General features: G+C 39.8%; 3 protein-coding genes across 5 annotated transcripts in view; 2 read left to right on the top strand and 1 right to left on the bottom strand.

Annotated features, from left to right (window-relative positions):
• The first annotated feature begins 128 nt into the window (after window positions 1-128).
• Window positions 129-3,764, top strand: LOC111265899 (uncharacterized). Of its 2 annotated transcripts, XM_086970714.1 has the most exons (6): window positions 129-1,243; window positions 1,331-1,377; window positions 1,734-1,875; window positions 2,109-2,173; window positions 2,535-2,669; window positions 2,976-3,764. In XM_086970714.1, exons 3-6 carry the CDS (start codon window positions 1,743-1,745, stop codon window positions 3,060-3,062), a joined length of 420 nt encoding a protein of 139 aa, XP_086826840.1. In that variant the 5' UTR covers window positions 129-1,243; window positions 1,331-1,377; window positions 1,734-1,742; the 3' UTR covers window positions 3,063-3,764. The 2 variants fall into 2 exon arrangements, with proteins under 2 accessions (XP_086826840.1, XP_022698632.1); XM_022842897.2 differs by lacking the exon at window positions 1,331-1,377.
• Window positions 3,765-3,871: 107 nt separating this feature from the next.
• Window positions 3,872-6,930, bottom strand: ecd (ecdysoneless cell cycle regulator). The gene has a single exon (XM_022842892.2). It carries the CDS (start codon window positions 6,697-6,699, stop codon window positions 4,687-4,689), a length of 2,013 nt encoding a protein of 670 aa, XP_022698627.1. The 5' UTR covers window positions 6,700-6,930; the 3' UTR covers window positions 3,872-4,686.
• A 1,521-nt stretch (window positions 6,931-8,451) lies between these two features.
• The window catches only part of LOC111265909 (sin3 histone deacetylase corepressor complex component SDS3), an 11,515-nt gene continuing 3,731 nt past the window's right edge, over window positions 8,452-16,235 (top strand). Inside the window, exons 1-3 of one of the 2 annotated variants that reach the window (XM_022842915.2) lie at window positions 8,452-9,684; window positions 14,581-14,647; window positions 15,036-15,631. In XM_022842915.2, the coding sequence (XP_022698650.1) occupies window positions 9,579-9,684; window positions 14,581-14,647; window positions 15,036-15,631 (769 nt within the window). In that variant the 5' untranslated portion in view covers window positions 8,452-9,578. Of the gene's footprint in view, window positions 9,685-13,012; window positions 14,277-14,580; window positions 14,648-15,035; window positions 15,632-16,235 lie in introns of those variants that run through there. The other variant, XM_022842914.2, reaches the window with a different exon arrangement.

Below are 16,235 nucleotides of genomic sequence, written 5' to 3'. Positions count from 1 at the left end.
TAAATACATATTGTCGATATAGCCGAAAAATAGCCGAAATGGCTTTAATTAAATATATGCCATATATGTTTCTCTAGCTGTTAGCGTCGGACTAGTTTATCACTAGCGAGCGACCTTTCTCTATAATTAACATTTATAATATTTCGTTTTCCGAGAGCTAAACAATTTACCCAAAGAACACAAATTACAGAAAGACAACAATATTCATTTAAAGAACGCAATAAGGCAAATTAACAAGATCTTATTCTCCTACTATTAAATACAATAATTTATAGCAATATCTTAAATGTTGTAATAATTCACAATGATTTAGGAAACGTATTAGTAACATTATTCTGCTGCTGCTGATTTCAATAGCGTTGCTTATACTCGTCATTTTCAGTATCCTTTTGACGTTCTGCAAAACTTTGTATATACCGATTGTTTTAAGACCTTCATTTAGAACATGCTAAATGATGTTGTATGACTCGCCCAAATGTTGTTGTTGGAGGTGTTCAGGCTTCTTACGATACATTTCCAGCAACTGCTTTAAGGACCTTCCTAATCCGTGTTATTTTTCCTATCCATCGATGCATCATATATCTATCCTTCTTTTACAAAAATTTTTCAGTGGATAGTGTATAGCAATTTCAGGTGGTGTCAAGTCTCAATTGTTAAATACATTATACTTTCGCAAACATTTGTTTAAAGGACAATGATTCGTCGTAACTAAACTACGTTAGGTTTATTCTCCGGCTCATGTCTGTTATAGAATGATAATTTACAATTGGAAACCAGACCTGCAGTGATAATTTCGTTATTAGACGAAAATTTTAAAAGTGATTCCCGAATATATTGATGACGCTCTATACAAGACATAAAAAAATTAGGTTATCGATATGTAACACGTTAATTGCAAAGACAAACAACATCAAATATAGCTAACCGCCAGCACAAATATTATGTGGATATTCCCTGTGCGCCATTCTGTCTTCGCTTTCTTAATTACTAGGTCATGGTCCAGTTCACCGTGAAGCCCTATATATGAAGTCTCAATATTCGTCTCCCTCGATTTGTCAAGTGCGGCGTTTCAAATGAATATCCGATTGCCACAAAAGCGTGGTCAGTATTACCAACCATTTCTGTAAACCTGCAGGATAGACAGGATACGGCGAAGTTGCAGGCACACGTTTCACAGGCACACGTTTCACAGATACCCGCGCGCGCTTTGGATATAACACTAAGAAGTAACGGTAGAGCGGAGGTAATATTTTGACCAAATTCTGCTGTTTTTGACTACCTAAATTTTGATAATTTAATCAAAAATTAAGAACTTATCGTTTACCTACAGGTGCTGCTGCTGCCTTTAATACGGAACGACGTTTCTGAAAAATTTCGGTAAGGTCATGAAAAAAAACGCCGTTTTCTAAAAAAACGACTGATCCGAACGTCAAGAGATAACATCATCAAATGGCACATGGATGCAATCACTGAACTGGTTTTGAGCCACATCTTACTATTCGTAGAAGAGCGTCCTGACGTCGACCAGACTGTAACAAATATATTTTAGGGCTATAAATATCGAATTGGCATTACCGTTGTGCGGAGGACAATGACTATATCGTTTTATGGACACCAAGATGCTAGTTTTTTGAGTCCTTTTAGGTGTCAATTGAAGGTAGCTGTTATCGTCTGGTACTTCATGCCTTTTAAGCACCAAAGCGCTAAATTGGAGTCATGCATTTTTTTTGCAGGAAATTGCTATGATGTTTTCCAATCCAGTGTCATCAATTCATTATAGCCATCTGTTAATGATATTTGGCATTTTATTCACCACTGAAGGCCAATTAGACCGCACCACCACAAGACAAAGCTTAGTTACGCTGAACCCATGCAGTACGTGCTTTCTTCCTTATCCGACGTTGAGCAGTTATCGATAATAAAGCATCACAGACTTGTTCACGGTCGCTTTTTACACTTTGCAACCTTACGAGTCGCTTAGTTTTTATATCAAATTTCTCATTATTATAAATGGCCTCATCTTTAAAGTTTTGAATCACCTCAAGGATATTGTGTACAAACCTGACAGATGATTGCAAATATATATGCTTGTTTGCCTCCTATTACAGAATACTACAACCCAAGATACTCATACGCGATCATAAATTGCGTCTGGCGTGACCTTCCCTCCAACGTAAGCCACACTTAATAATATGCCTCGCATGTGAAAATTCAATAGATAGATACTTTCACTTATCAATTCAATATTTTTTCATTTCGTACCATTTCCGTTTTCATTTCATATATGTTGCTCGTGTTAAATAATCGCGTTATTCAGTTTATTCGATTCCAGCACTCTTAATCAGAGCTGTGGTGAGGGAAAATGAAACAGCAGCTATTGATCGCATACAAAGACTACATCCATTTCATGACCGATAAGTCTCTTAGAATGGAAATTAAATCACCGTCCCTAAAATTATAATCAGTTATTACTCAACAACAAAAATAATAAATCAACAATTATCACCCTTTTGTTACGATTTCGCCTTTTGCAGATGTTGGAGCGATACAATACTCGTTTTAAAGAACTCGTGCAACTGGATGACGATGGAGTATTTAAGTTACTTTGTCAATCTACTGACCAGCGTGGGGATCTTATCCTTGAAGCGTTTGCTAATGAGTATACTAAGGTTCGTTTTCGCTTTTATTCAGAAAAAAGTTTTATTTTCAGACAAAAGTAACTATTGTGTCAAAACGTTTAAAACATACATCGCTAATCTACGATTATCAAGTTAATGATGATTACTTAATTAGTTTTTGAATAATCTAATTTAGATACATAAGGCTGGACATATTATGACTATTAACATTGTTTAGACGTTACCAATTTCATATGCAAATAGTGAAACAACTGCACAACAAGTCTATAACAAGCTGTGTCGTCATAAATCTTGAATGGTCTTGACTATTTACGCTTTTTTCTGTTTACACTTTAGGAAAATGAAAAGTTGTTGTTCCTCAATGTTGTTGGCGCCTGTCATACAGAGGTTATGAATGAATTGCATCAGGTTGGGTCTGATTAAATACGAACTATTATGAGGTCCCAGGCAACGATTATATCAAGTTTATCTTCGAATAAAAATCTGATGGACTCCTGCCATATTCCAAGGCCATCTAGTTCAACTCTAGAGGACAAAAAATGCTGTCTATTCGCCAGAAGGAAACGTCTAATGGGTTTCGATAGATTTTACGAACTGCTCAAATCATCTGGGATTGAGCGATTTCCGTTGAACAATCGTGACCCTTTATGTCAATTGTACTAAGCTCTGAAAGATCAACTAAAGAGCCGTTTATGAATAATACGTATATGCGCATTGATTTTGTAATACATTTATATTTTTAATAAAAATGTGTATTCGGCACAGTTTTTCAAAAAGTTTGACTTTCTTGCCAACTACAAAAGCGACAGTCGCTGTATCAAAGATGTAAAATTCTCATCTAGATTTGCAGAACTTTTTAGCAATATGCCTACTGACATTTCAAGCTAATCAGTCATCGTTGGAACACTCAATATCACAAATTCGCCTCCTGCAATGTAAAACAAGTTTTTATTGTGTTTACACTCTAGGATACCTATGACATATCATATAATCGACAGCTTGTATCAAATAATCAGCAAGCTATATGCTACTTAAATCATTAAAACTACAACGAAGATTTGAATGAGACACAGGAATTCCTGATCGTCATTAGATTAACATATGTGTAATGGAAGAAAATGTCTGGAACAGATACAAATTTAGTCATATTTAGGATCCAATTTTTTGAATTGCAACCAAATGCATAAAATATACTTTCAACCCATATGACTCAAAAAAAAAACTCGTCGTCATTCAAAGACGATGTTTAACATCTTTATTTTTCTATTTAGTGTTTGCTTATTTCTCAGATACAGTCTGTAATAAGACAACATGTGTATTTGATTAATCACTTTTGTGCTAACAATAACAATACGGCGAACATGACTACTAAGTGGCGTCACACTAGGAGATCGATCATCTTCTCGTCAACTATATTTTGAATATGAAGAATAGAGCAAACAATTAGTCAGAATGTGAAAGCATTTATGCTTCCGCTCCCTTTCTTTAATAACTATTTTTAGAGTTTTTAAATAATAATTTACAAGAAGAAAGGTGTTGAGCCTAATGTTCAGGTTGTACTGCTCGAACACGTTTTTACTCATATTTGTTGCGTTTCTGCTATGATGGAATGCTAAAAAATACCACCTGATCGACAATAATTGACGCTTTCGTTAGACTGACAATGGGTAGTTTTGTGTAAATCGAAACAGATGATGTTGAGAGTTCATTGTACTTTCACATTGTAAGTTCCTCGTACAATAACGCGTACGAATGCTTTTAGCCCTTTATCAAAACTAAATTACACGCTGTTCCGTGCATTTGGATGAAACAGCTTGACACCAAAAGCCATTTTTGAGAATATATTGTATTTGTTTGTTATTTTTCTCCTAAACTCTTTTATAGATGAATACGACAAACAAGAGCTTAAAATTTTAGGACACCTATAAAGTCTCAACACCAGCAAACCCATCCGAGTTATTAACCGAATTATCAGAATAGTTGTGTGCTCAATCTTGACAAGGAAAAACTGCTGTAACGGCCAGACTAGCAACTCCGTAGTTCAGGCTTATGGATTCACCGGCTCAGGATCGTCATCACTATCCAAATTGGGTGGTATGTGGACTCCCATCGAATGCAAAAGGTTTTGCGCGGGGCCCGGATTTCCGCGAGCGGCAGAGGTTGATTTTAGAATGTTCTTTAGAGCTGTTAATGGAATGTCCACAGCGGGTACATCATCGTCCCAGTTCTCCAGAGCAGCACGCGGCGCCACTCGCTCAAAACTCTGTCCCACTTTCGTTCCACTGAGCTCTTTATCCATGAGCGACATGTACTGCTGCATGTCTCGAGCAAGACCCTCACTCACATCTTCGCCATAACTACTCATTGAGCTCGAGTCGTCATCGGACTCTGACGGTATTTTGAAATCGAGCACAGCGCTCAAAAGGTTTGTCATGTCATCGATTCCCACGGCGGTTGCTTCGTCCTTCTTTATTGGAACACCATGTCCGGATTGTGTTCCATTGTTGCTTGTTAAGTTGCTCAGCCCTGAGGCAGCAGTACCGGCTATGAGGCCGCCCTTTTTGCGACGCTTCGTTTTGTCCTTACTCTTGGGGCGCCGGCGTCGTGAGCTTGAGGATGCCGTTTTTGCCACTGGCGCCGTGGCACCGTCGAAATTTGAAACATGTTTCATAAAGTCTTCAAGTCCCTGCGTTATCTGCTGGGTGAGTGACTCTTCGTGATAGGCCTCTTGTAGTCCTCGACTAGGAGCGCCTTGCGTGTACTGCGCGAGAAGCTTATTGAGCTCAGCATCATCCAGTTCAAGCCAATGTTCGCTATCTGGCGGAGTAAGATCTTTCTCTTCTTCGATAAGTCCAGCCATATCGGGTTGGAGAGCCTTGACGCGCTCTAGAATATCAGGCATCGGTTGATGACTAGTCTCCGGATCCTCCCCATCGTTATCCTGTTGTAGAAAGTAGCCCTTAGCTTTATCATATAATTCCTTATACTTTTCTGAGCATTCAAGGTTTCCCTGAAAGTAGTTTCGTTCCTTGAGACGACGAATGTAATAGAGGAAGCGCGTATTCGTATCGATTGACGTCTTTTTTTCTTCAAGAGCGACGCAAAGAATTTCCAGACCACAGGCAAGTTTCATGCCAAGGTCGGCTTCAATAAACTCGGGACTGTTGCGGTTAGTTCGGGCTCCTGGTATTTTCCAACCCGTCAATGGATTTGGGACACACCGCTCATGACGCAATTGTCCATAATTAAAGCGTGTCAAAAGCAATGATCGGCGTACGAGGACCTCTGGTGGAAAATGTTTCATGGCGCGAAGTGCTCGATCGTCAAGAGGTGTGCGAAGGGCAAACGCCCGCGCAGCGTCAGCGACGAGAGATGGATCTTCACGCAGAAGAGCTGCGGCTCTCACCGGGAGGGCAACGGTGGCTCGGTGCAATTTTGTCGCGCGCATCATCTTGACACTCTCAAAGTCCTTGGTCTTGCCGCGAATGGCCTGCTGTATGGCAGCTGATGCGACACTTTGTGCCGGAGTGGCTCGCACAAAGGAAACGGCACGTTTAACTGTCAAGTCAGCCTCAGGGATGGCACTTTCTGGTACAATATGCACAACACCTCGATGCAAATATACTCGATTATCACCATTTTCCGGTGTTAACCAACGCGGAAGCACGTTGGCCGCTTCGATTAGAAATATATTCCCATCTTCATCATCTACCTGAACAACGAGGTCGCTGTCGTCGCGGGTCAACTCGAAGAACAGATGTGCCACAAACCACTCATCATCTACATTCTCGCCGTAAAATACGCTGCCTGCAAGATGCGGCTCGAGTCCAGGTTCAGTCGCTGAATCAACAACTTTCAGGTTAAACCGTTCTACATGCCACATATAATCAGCAACCCGTACACGGACCTTGTCCTCAATGGCGGCCAAACGTCGGTCCAGAATAGCCCTTGGTCCCAGGGCACTGCCTTTGGAATCAGAAATAATGCCAGCGTTTTCTCCCAATGAACAAAACACCCGGTAGCGTACTGTATCCTCTGCGCTATGTACGGCTTGTGCCATTGTTAATGGCGAGGCGATGAAGCAACTGTCTTTATATATAGAATGATGCAATTAGTATTAATTTGCCCTAGCTATGACGTTTACGCTGATATACAGCAAGCACAAGCTTCTGTTGTAAAATACCCCACAATAGTTAAAGATCAAATAGTTTTATTCATCGGACAAAACGTCTTTTTTGCCGGTCATGTCCGAACGTCAATATGGTGAAAGAATTCCTTGCTCCTTCGAATACTCGGGTGGCGCCATGTTTGTTTTGAACATAGAGCCCCACTTTCTGAGGAGCGCGCCGGTATTTAAGCTTACCCACTGTATTTTTGTAACTCAGAACAGGCTTCTGAGTAAGTTCCATATCTAATTGTTCAGTAGGTACATTAAACGACTCAAGAAAGTGCTTCTAGAGAATGAAGAGCAGAAGCACATACTCACGACCGAATTTTCGAAAACTTTTGAAGACATCCTATGACAATAGCGTTGCCATCGCGCTTTTATATCACCACATTTTTTTTTTATATATAGTTTACTGATTGTTCCGCGACCGAAGTATCAGTAAAAATCTTCTAGGAAAACCATAGACATCCTTTTATTTTATGTACATACATTTTTCTTGGATTGCTATATAAATATTATTGATTTTTTTTTTATATTGATATTTTGTGATAAAATGTACGATATTTTTAGTTACCTCATTTAGTAATACAATGACATCCTGGAAATTGAGTATGCGTGGTCATTCGGCCTCAGGTGCTACATGTGCTGCATCTTATTAAATGTATCTTAATTTGAAAACTCGTTACCTTCAGACATTCCGATAGGCGTCTGTGAAAAATGTTTGGGATCAATTGCACAATAAGGTCCATTCTTATGAGTTCTCTTGGGCTGAGGCAGAACTGACGACCTATTGTTAAGAGGTTACGTATGAATTAAACAGGTAGTACTAAAATCAAATGAACCCGAATAGCCCGGTTTTTTCCGCCAATCAAATTCTAAGGCCAAAATCAGAGTCAATGACATGCTTAAAAAAGAACCCACAGTGATATCACGTAAAAGTCAACCTATTAGTTTCTATGTAGCTGTGAAAAAAAATTGTAAGACTTTTTCGTGTTAAACCAAATGCTTTGAACCTTTTCCATTATATGATTAAAATCATATTTTTGCGGTTACGAATCTGTACCTTGAGCAATTCAATCTGCATAAAATCTGAGCAATCTCATACCACACCCCTCGATCGCTTTCGATCCTTTAAGGATGAAGTTCAATCAAACTAAATAGAAACGCCATATACATATATCTCTATGCTTTGAGTTTTACGTCTGGTATCACCATTAAGCATTCCATCATACAGACAGCTAACTCTTGCCAGCACAAAACCATGTCTGTCTATACCCGGTTCAAGCCTGCACCACACACCACTACCACATGTATACATTTACGTGCAACATTCTAGGTCGCATATTAATTGTATTATGGGTGTTCCCTCTATCCTTAACCCAAACTTCGTTCTTTTCTGTGTATTATAATCATATATCTAATACTTCCATCCAAAACTTTCAAGCATCTTGCTTCGCTTACCTTCCATCTAAAGCATCTTTATTGAATTTCACTCCCTTTCTAAGGTTGATTTGCCGTCAACGTTTGCATCTCGCAACTAAAATAAAATTTAACTGTATTTTGAAACCTGGCGGGTCCGCGTTCGTCAGGCCGACCCACTCTTATCGTCAACTCGTTGCGCGCGCAGCCTTCCGGTGGGCAAGAGATAGCCCGCATCCCAACCCACAGCCGAGCGACAGAATTGATGCCGTAGTACTGCGTGTTTATTTACGTTTTTGCTTTCATGTGCTACGGCCACTACGAATATTTATCCGGTTTAATGGAAGTTAATAATGCAGCGAGAGCAGTAGAGGTTTTAAGTAGCAGCAGCTTTCTACGGCGGTCCTTTAGCTGACATTGATTGTGATTACCTGCGGTGCTGGATGCAGCGCTGACAGTGGAGGTTCTATCCGTGGCCTACATGAAACGAAGCTGTAGTAAAGGCCATACGATAGTTTTCTCTGTCCACCTCTTTGATTAAAGAACAGTATTCCTAACAACTTCATCTGCGCATGAGGAGACCGGTTTATCCAACCAAAATTAGGAGTTGAGATACCGCTAGTTCGACCTCTGATACTACGTTTAATCGCAAGAACCGAAACAACAACAAGAGCAAATGGAATCACCGGCTAGCAGTTTGAAGCTATGGAATTAAACAAACACGTAATCGGTATGAAGACCCTAGTAGGGAAATCAGCGCCTTTTGATTTGTTCAGTGCTTTTAGTCATTTCTTATAAACCTATTGCTACTTTTTGTATATATATATAAGCTGATTGTGCTTTCTCATCCGAAATGGCTGGAGGACAACAGGTAGGCAAAAGTGTTTTTGAAAATATCTACATTTATTGAAGCGCACTGTTGTCGCTTCATGGTTATTACCCAAGCACTCTGGAGTCATCAACCGACGCGGAATTTCACCGAGTCTCACTACTTTTTCTGTCCTTGAGCGTGGCTATTCTAGCCCCGACGCGTTATTATCTGGACGCCGTATTGCCTGAACTTTGCGCTAGAACGGCGAGCCGGTGCGCAGACCGCCGCAAGCTGTGATTGCAATTGAAATAGTAGAAAGCTAGGCGATTCAGACTAGTAGTGGCCATCTGCTCATAGCTAGTGATTTTTTGGTTCTCACAATAAATTAGTAGCTCAGACTGGCCTTAGACTTCGTCCTGGCGAAGTCAATTTATCACAGCGAGCAGTGCATGAGCACCATCTTCATTACGATAAGAACCTGGTGTTTACAATATCTTCACCTCATTGGTATCAAGCGGAAAGGTGCTCCGCTTCCGATAGAATGTATATACACGAAAAGATCCGACCTCGCAGGCGGGTGACCACATCTCACAACGAGTGCGAAGACTCGACTGCGGAGGACCGTGACGAACGGGAAACTGACGAAGGTAAGTGGGAACGTTACGTATCGATGTATGATTGAGCACAGTATACGAAAACGCATTAAGAAGCCTTCAGGAGTATATAATACAGCTTTGAAGCTCTAACAAGCAGTTTCTATGTGTATGGAATATTTAATATATTAATTAAGACAATATTCCCAATGAAGTATTTGTATTCGAAGGTCGATACTGTGCAATCGTCTGTTTAGAATAATGATCTGTGTAGAAGAAAGATGAAAATAAGCACAAATGTTGCTAACCTTTGCAGAAACAAAAGATCGAAGTGGCCTGTATATTAAAGTGCTCAGCGTGATTCAATACTCAACAGATTTAAGGGCATTGTATATCACGTTGCTAATGTTTATAAAGTATATTCATAAACGTTGACAATCAGTAGCCCTATAATTTTTTATGTTTTTTTAAAGTATTGCTCAAATTTTAAGTGATGTATAGTTCTTCCGCGTTTTGGCCTGTGTTGCCTGTTCTTTCTCTAAGTAAACAAAAGTTTGCCAGCCACAACCCACTGTAGGCCCACCAATGCGTAACGACACCAAAGGCTGCCAGACCTACCTTTTAAGTCGATAAGTAATTCAGCAAGTGGTAGGTTTGCACCTAAATACACCATTGATTCACATACGTATCAAATCAGGAAGAGTCCTGTAGTACTCCCTAAACGATCAGTAAACGTGCTTAACGAGACAAAACTCCTATGAATAAAAAACTTTATACAAGCCTGTTTTCGTCATGTTTCATCAACGGCCGTGTTGGTTGCAGCGACTGAAAATTATCTCAAATAATACAAAACGTTCCTGGCTTATTGTTTAAAACGTCAGCTAAGCGACTCTGCACATATTGGAACTGATTATTTTTCTCATCTATAAGAGTGAAGATGTTCGTAAATAATATTTCTTCAGTTGTAGAAGAGATGCAGTCAGATTACACTGTCAAAGAAGCTGGAGCCAATTTTCATAGTGAAGTATGAGTTACTCATAGTTCACAATATCACGCGAATTTGCTTTCGCTGTCTCTATTTATAGAGTATGTTAGACGAATCGATCTAAAAACGAAATCGTATGTTTTACATTGCTTGTTTTTTAATGCAGCCTGGCAATGATGTTAGCTATGACTTTTTGAAAGCCGCCGACTTTTGTTTGTGTTTATCACAGGTAACTACAGATATATTTGCTAGTGAAGGTGTACCTCCAGAGGTAAAAATTTCTCTAATCTATCTAATATATAGAGTTTCAGGTGCCGGAATACAATTGGACAATAATAATAATATGATTGTATACTTTATTTAGTCTAGTGATAGGGCTGGAACACAGTTACAGCCCAGAAATGATCGTTGCATTCTTTGCTTGCATTTGTTACATTTTTCACATAAATTTGCGGTATATTATTGCGGAGTTCATATTCACCTTTCCCCTCAAAATGGCTATTCGGTACCAATATTTTTCCAAATTTGAGTTAACCCGGATCTTTTATGTTTTTACGCAAAAAAGACAAATCTCTAATTACTCCAATAGTTTGCTGTCTTCGCATTCCAGTGCACAAAATCTTCTAACTGCGCTTTAAGTACGGATAAATTTGTTTTTGTGCTTTTGGTAGTGTCAAATTTAGAGAACATCAAATAGTCTGAACGCACCGTTTACTCTTGAAACGTACGCGCCTTATAAACAAAAGTATTCTTTCGACATTTCTCACACTAGAATATTATCTTCATGTATATTTTTAAAATTCCTTGATCTCTAGCTCATCTTAATATCTAAGAGCTTTAACGTCTATGAAATCCAACGCAGTTCGCCGGGCGCTGTGTGAACATCTGTTCCGGCAACAGCTGGGAACAGGCGCACTCAAATGATGATCTTTGCTTGCTCTGGCCATTTCCTGGGTGGAAAGAACAATTATGAAGAGCGCACAAAAGCAGTGGTCGTTTGCGTAACCCATTCAGAATACTGGCGGCATCGGTAGTAACCTTAAACATCTTCGAGCTCTGCTTATACCTTGTTGAAGAGAGTAAAACGGGGTCTCTGCAACGAAGAGTCGAGAAAATGTTGTTGATGAAAGCATTTAGTTGCTCACGTAAGTGTGGATCTAAAGACAAAGCCAAATTGTAATAACCCAATAAAATAATTATACGGTTCAAAAATCGATTAACTTACATAGAAGGATGCAGAAATCGGCTATATATGTATACATATATTTAAAACTGCGGACGGTGTTTCAGCATATCGGTTACCAAGCAATTTTATATTTGACCTAAAAACCTTATTAGTCATAATTTCCGAAACATATTTTTGTTAAGCTATTTGCGTTGTTGAGTTTTCAATGCCACCCCGTTATCGATAGATTTAATGAATTTAATTTTAAGACATTTTTTAATAATAGTAGAATACTTTTGTTTGATCTACAGTTTATAATGTATATATATATATATATATATATATAGGTATATATATATGAGGTAACTATATATATACCTATATATATAGGTATATATATATATAGTTACCTCACGTAAAACCCGCGCTTCTGTATATAAGCCATGTGCTCGTACTTTTTTTTCGCCAAGTTATTCTTAATAACTTCACATTGGAGTGCATTGGAGTGGACAGCATTGGCAATTATCGATCAGGAACCAATGAACTGGAAGTTAAATCGTGTCAAATATCCCTTAATAGCGATAGCTGACGAAGATGCATAAAAAGAACCATTGGCGCGCCATCCTCTAGTCAACCAATCAGCGGACAGCGTACACCCTTTTGATGGCCATCGTATGAAAGCCTTGAATGATGACGCACTAATGCATCTGCTAAGCAGGCGAGCTTTCGGGGGAGAACAAGAACTCGCTCCACTTAGAGGGCCGAGCGAACGCGTCTTGATTGACCAGTGTGAGCTATACTGAAAGGAGTGGCAGTACGCAGAAACCCGGGGGGTGTCTGCTGGTGTTGCTCAGTTTGTTACGAGCGGTGTTGGGGTAGTGGTGGTGCCTCCGCCCGGCAATAAGTGATAGGTACATTGTACTTAGTGTATCTGTGGATGGAAGCTGGGTAGATCCAAACCATTTCTGTTCCTCGTGTATTGGTGTTGTTATTGATGGTGATATGATCTGATTTGTTACTGTCGTCTTCCTAGCAGATGTCGTCTCAGTCGCTCGAACGATTCGATGGTTAGCCGAAAAAATCAACCCGACGAAGCAACAGACGAATTTGCTGCTGCTGATGCCACCGCAATGATAGATATTATCATTGTTGATGATGCTGATGTTGGAAAAATCGGCGGGAGATAAAATAGCAGCTGTGCAGTGATGCTGTGCTTTCAAGTGTGAGAAAAGTTGAAGTCATTTGTTTGTCAAGCCATTTGTTTTAAGCCATTGTCAATAGCGTGTTAATTGTGAGCGAGTAATGGATTCACCCTTGAACTAAAGTACCGCCAAGCACAGATCAAAGTGATTCGGCCCCTGGCGGTTTTTTGTTCTTCTTTACTTACGCATTTAACTGTAGCATAAGTGAACACAAACCAAGGAACGGCAAGCTGAAAGGGGTGATTAGCCGTGTGTGTATACATGTTTATGCGCGGGTGCATGTTTTTTTGAAGCAAACTGGTCGGCTAAAAATCGAATACTCTGCCGATAGTGGTGGTATTCTAAATTAATTGAAGGGTGGACGAATATGAAATGACAATTAGCTACAAATAAGTATTTTATTCTTACCTGTTGAGAAAGAACACATACTGAGTAATCGCAAGAAGTCAATAGCCGCGTGGAACGCCCACTGACGCGCTAAATATCTGCAGCTTCTAACAATCTAATGAGGATTTCGTGGCTTAGCTACATAATGAATTGATTGCAGAAATTACATTGTTTGCGATCACTACCATTGACCTGCGCTTGATGACAACGGTATGTTGTTGAACAGGCTGGCATAAGTTTCGATGTTCGCTAACTCGCGACGAACTCCGTAGCAAACTAGCAAGTGGTCTAGCTTAAAATCAGGTCCGATTTTGAATCAAACGGTCGATTGAGGTAGCTGCCTATGCAAACCGCAATCAGCGCAGGACTAGTCTCCAACGCATCACCTTTGAGATACCAATCATATTTACTATTTGATGACTACCGTCTGTGTCACGGCTACACGTCTCCCAATTTATCTTTGGTGCAGTACCGTAATACTTGTTATTCGTTTTGCGATTAATCAATCGCCTCAATATGACTTCGTAGATTTGTTACCACTAGCCCATATATTTCATGGCAAACGCAGTGCAACAGATAAAACTATTTACCGTATCCTTGCTATGGTCACCTATTTAACGATTAGCTGTGACAGCAGCACCAAATATTCATTCCCGATTGACTGAAACGCTTTAAAGAGTATTTTAGCGATAAATTTAAATAAAGCGGCGAACGGAAACGCTCCAGTATTATTTTTATCTATCCCGAAAAAGTTCATAAGCGAAACTCATGCGTGACGTTAAAGCGGTCGTAGGGACACAATCGTCCAAGCTAATGCTTCGTGTTATGCAACAGTTGCCAAAAAGTTCATCAGTCAAAATGAGCCCGACGTTAATGTCAGAAGATTCGTGCCAGTCTTTGTTTGGAGGTAGGTTTAATTTTTGGTTACGATGGGCATTCAGGATCATCCGTACCCATTTGCTGCCAAACTTACCCGTCTGAATAAGAGTAATTAAGCCATAATTTGCTTACTATCACAGTAGTGCTGACAAAAGAATTTGATATAGTAGATGGTTAAGTGACCACGTAAGTTCAGATTATGTTAAATATTGTATCGGTCTTTCCGTCGATTTTTCAGTTACAGCCGTATTTATTATTGGGTGGATTCACTTGTCCAGACTGAATTTAATCATTTTACTGTAATTTGTAATTTTTCTTGTTGTGGTTTCCAGATACAGAGGATGCGTCAGAAACGGAGGTTGTCAAACAGGAGGAAGAATTCGTCGAAAAAGAAGAACAGTTAGTGTTTGCTTATCCCTCCCTTAATTTGATATTATGCATATATTTGTAACGGAACTTTGACGTTTTAAAAATCCTAGGTGCTCAGAAAAAAATCGAGCTTCAAAGAAGTTTGTGAATTTTTTTATTTTTACTTATTAATATAAATACGAGATTTGACAATTACTGAAAGCAACCTTTAACTTAGGGATATCAAACACAAAATATATATATTTTATCATGGGACCTTTGAGTAAATAAACGAATTGTGTAGACCAACCACGTGTACGTCGCTAATTTGATTTGTTACTGTTGTTTCATTTTTGCTATTGTCGATATATACACCATATCTGACAACTGGATGATCGTTCTTCATATTTTAACGATGCATGTCCAATTTTGTATCCAGGTTGGATCGAGTCTTCGTCGAGAAAATCGCCTCACTACGACGCCAACTCCAGCAGGTGGCTGATGGCACACATCCCGAATATCAACGGCGATTACGGCGGATCGAAACGGCCCACGCTGACCGTGTGATGTTCAACGAAGTCTGGCGGAAACTTGAGTCCGAACGGGCACAAGCTGATTATGACGGCGAGACAAAAGCTGCATCTCAGGAACTTGAAGAGAAAACAATCGAACTTAAGGAAGCGTTAGTAGCTGAACTTGATGAAAAGCGTCGCCATTTCGAGCTTGAGCGAAACCTTATCGAGCTGACAGGTGGGGATGCGAGTGACGTTCGCGCACCGGTTAGCACTAGAAAATTGCGCCGCCGACCAAATGAGCCAGGTGGGGGTGGCCAGCCGATGCCCGGTGGCGGCGGAGCATCAGCTGAGAAACGGCAGTGTCGAAAGCTTTCTCCAAGCCAGCTAAGCCTATTGATCGACGAGGCCGAAATACTAGAAGACCTTAAGGCCATTCAACGTACAGGGATCGTTGCTAACCAATCGTCTGGCGGTGGAAACAAATCGCACGAGAGGCAACAGCAAGCATCAACAAGGAAGGGTGAGTTACGTGAACATAAGTCTATGAGCCAAAGTCTATAAAGTCTAAAAACCATCGCGTATATTAAATATGGGGTACAGATTATTTGTGTGATAGACAGTTAGATGGAAAAAGACAGTTATATAGTTCCAGCTTGCTTTCAATGTTTACTTTACTCTTGTGGCGGTTGTTCTTCAGCAAGATACATGAATGGGTCATCAAATTATTTGTTCACATATATATTTTTAAGTTCGCGTAAACCACGCTTGGAGAATAAGCACAGTGGTGTTATTTCCAGTATGATGCCGTGGTGGGCTTTTAAGTAATACAAACGTTACGCAAATCATTTTGCGGTATTTGCAATAGTTGGGGCATGATGCAAACAACGTTGCTTATACTCATAAAGTTCTAATTATTATAAAACGCCGTGTATGGCTTCTTCCGGGGTTTGTTTTGACTGAATGTTACTCGAGTGAGACGGAAACGATCAAGTAGATCCGTGGACCTAACAAAATGGTGGCCATTTTGTCCGACAACTTACAGAAACAATAGCAGCTTAAACACTCTGACCTTATATGAGTCAGACAAATAAACGAGCATACACCAACCTTATTTATAATAAAAA

This window comes from Varroa jacobsoni, unplaced genomic scaffold (genome assembly GCF_002532875.2).
Source record: "Varroa jacobsoni isolate VJ856 unplaced genomic scaffold, vjacob_1.0 scaffold_1022, whole genome shotgun sequence".
NCBI classification, from domain to species: Eukaryota; Metazoa; Arthropoda; class Arachnida; order Mesostigmata; family Varroidae; genus Varroa; species Varroa jacobsoni.
Note: the sequence above shows the minus strand (reverse complement) of the source record. Positions and strands in the feature narration are given on the sequence as shown.

Excerpts from the sequence above, each read along its gene's own strand:
- LOC111265899 (XM_022842897.2), top strand. The coding sequence starts at position 1,743 with ATGATGTTTTCCAATCCAGTGTCATCAATTCATTATAGCCATCTGTTA. Across the intron at positions 1,876-2,108 it reads AGTTACGCTGAACCCATGCA|AATACTACAACCCAAGATAC; the intron begins GTACGTGCTTTC and ends CTCCTATTACAG. Across the intron at positions 2,174-2,534 it reads GGCGTGACCTTCCCTCCAAC|ATGTTGGAGCGATACAATAC; the intron begins GTAAGCCACACT and ends CGCCTTTTGCAG.
- ecd (XM_022842892.2), bottom strand. The coding sequence starts at position 6,699 with ATGGCACAAGCCGTACATAGCGCAGAGGATACAGTACGCTACCGGGTG.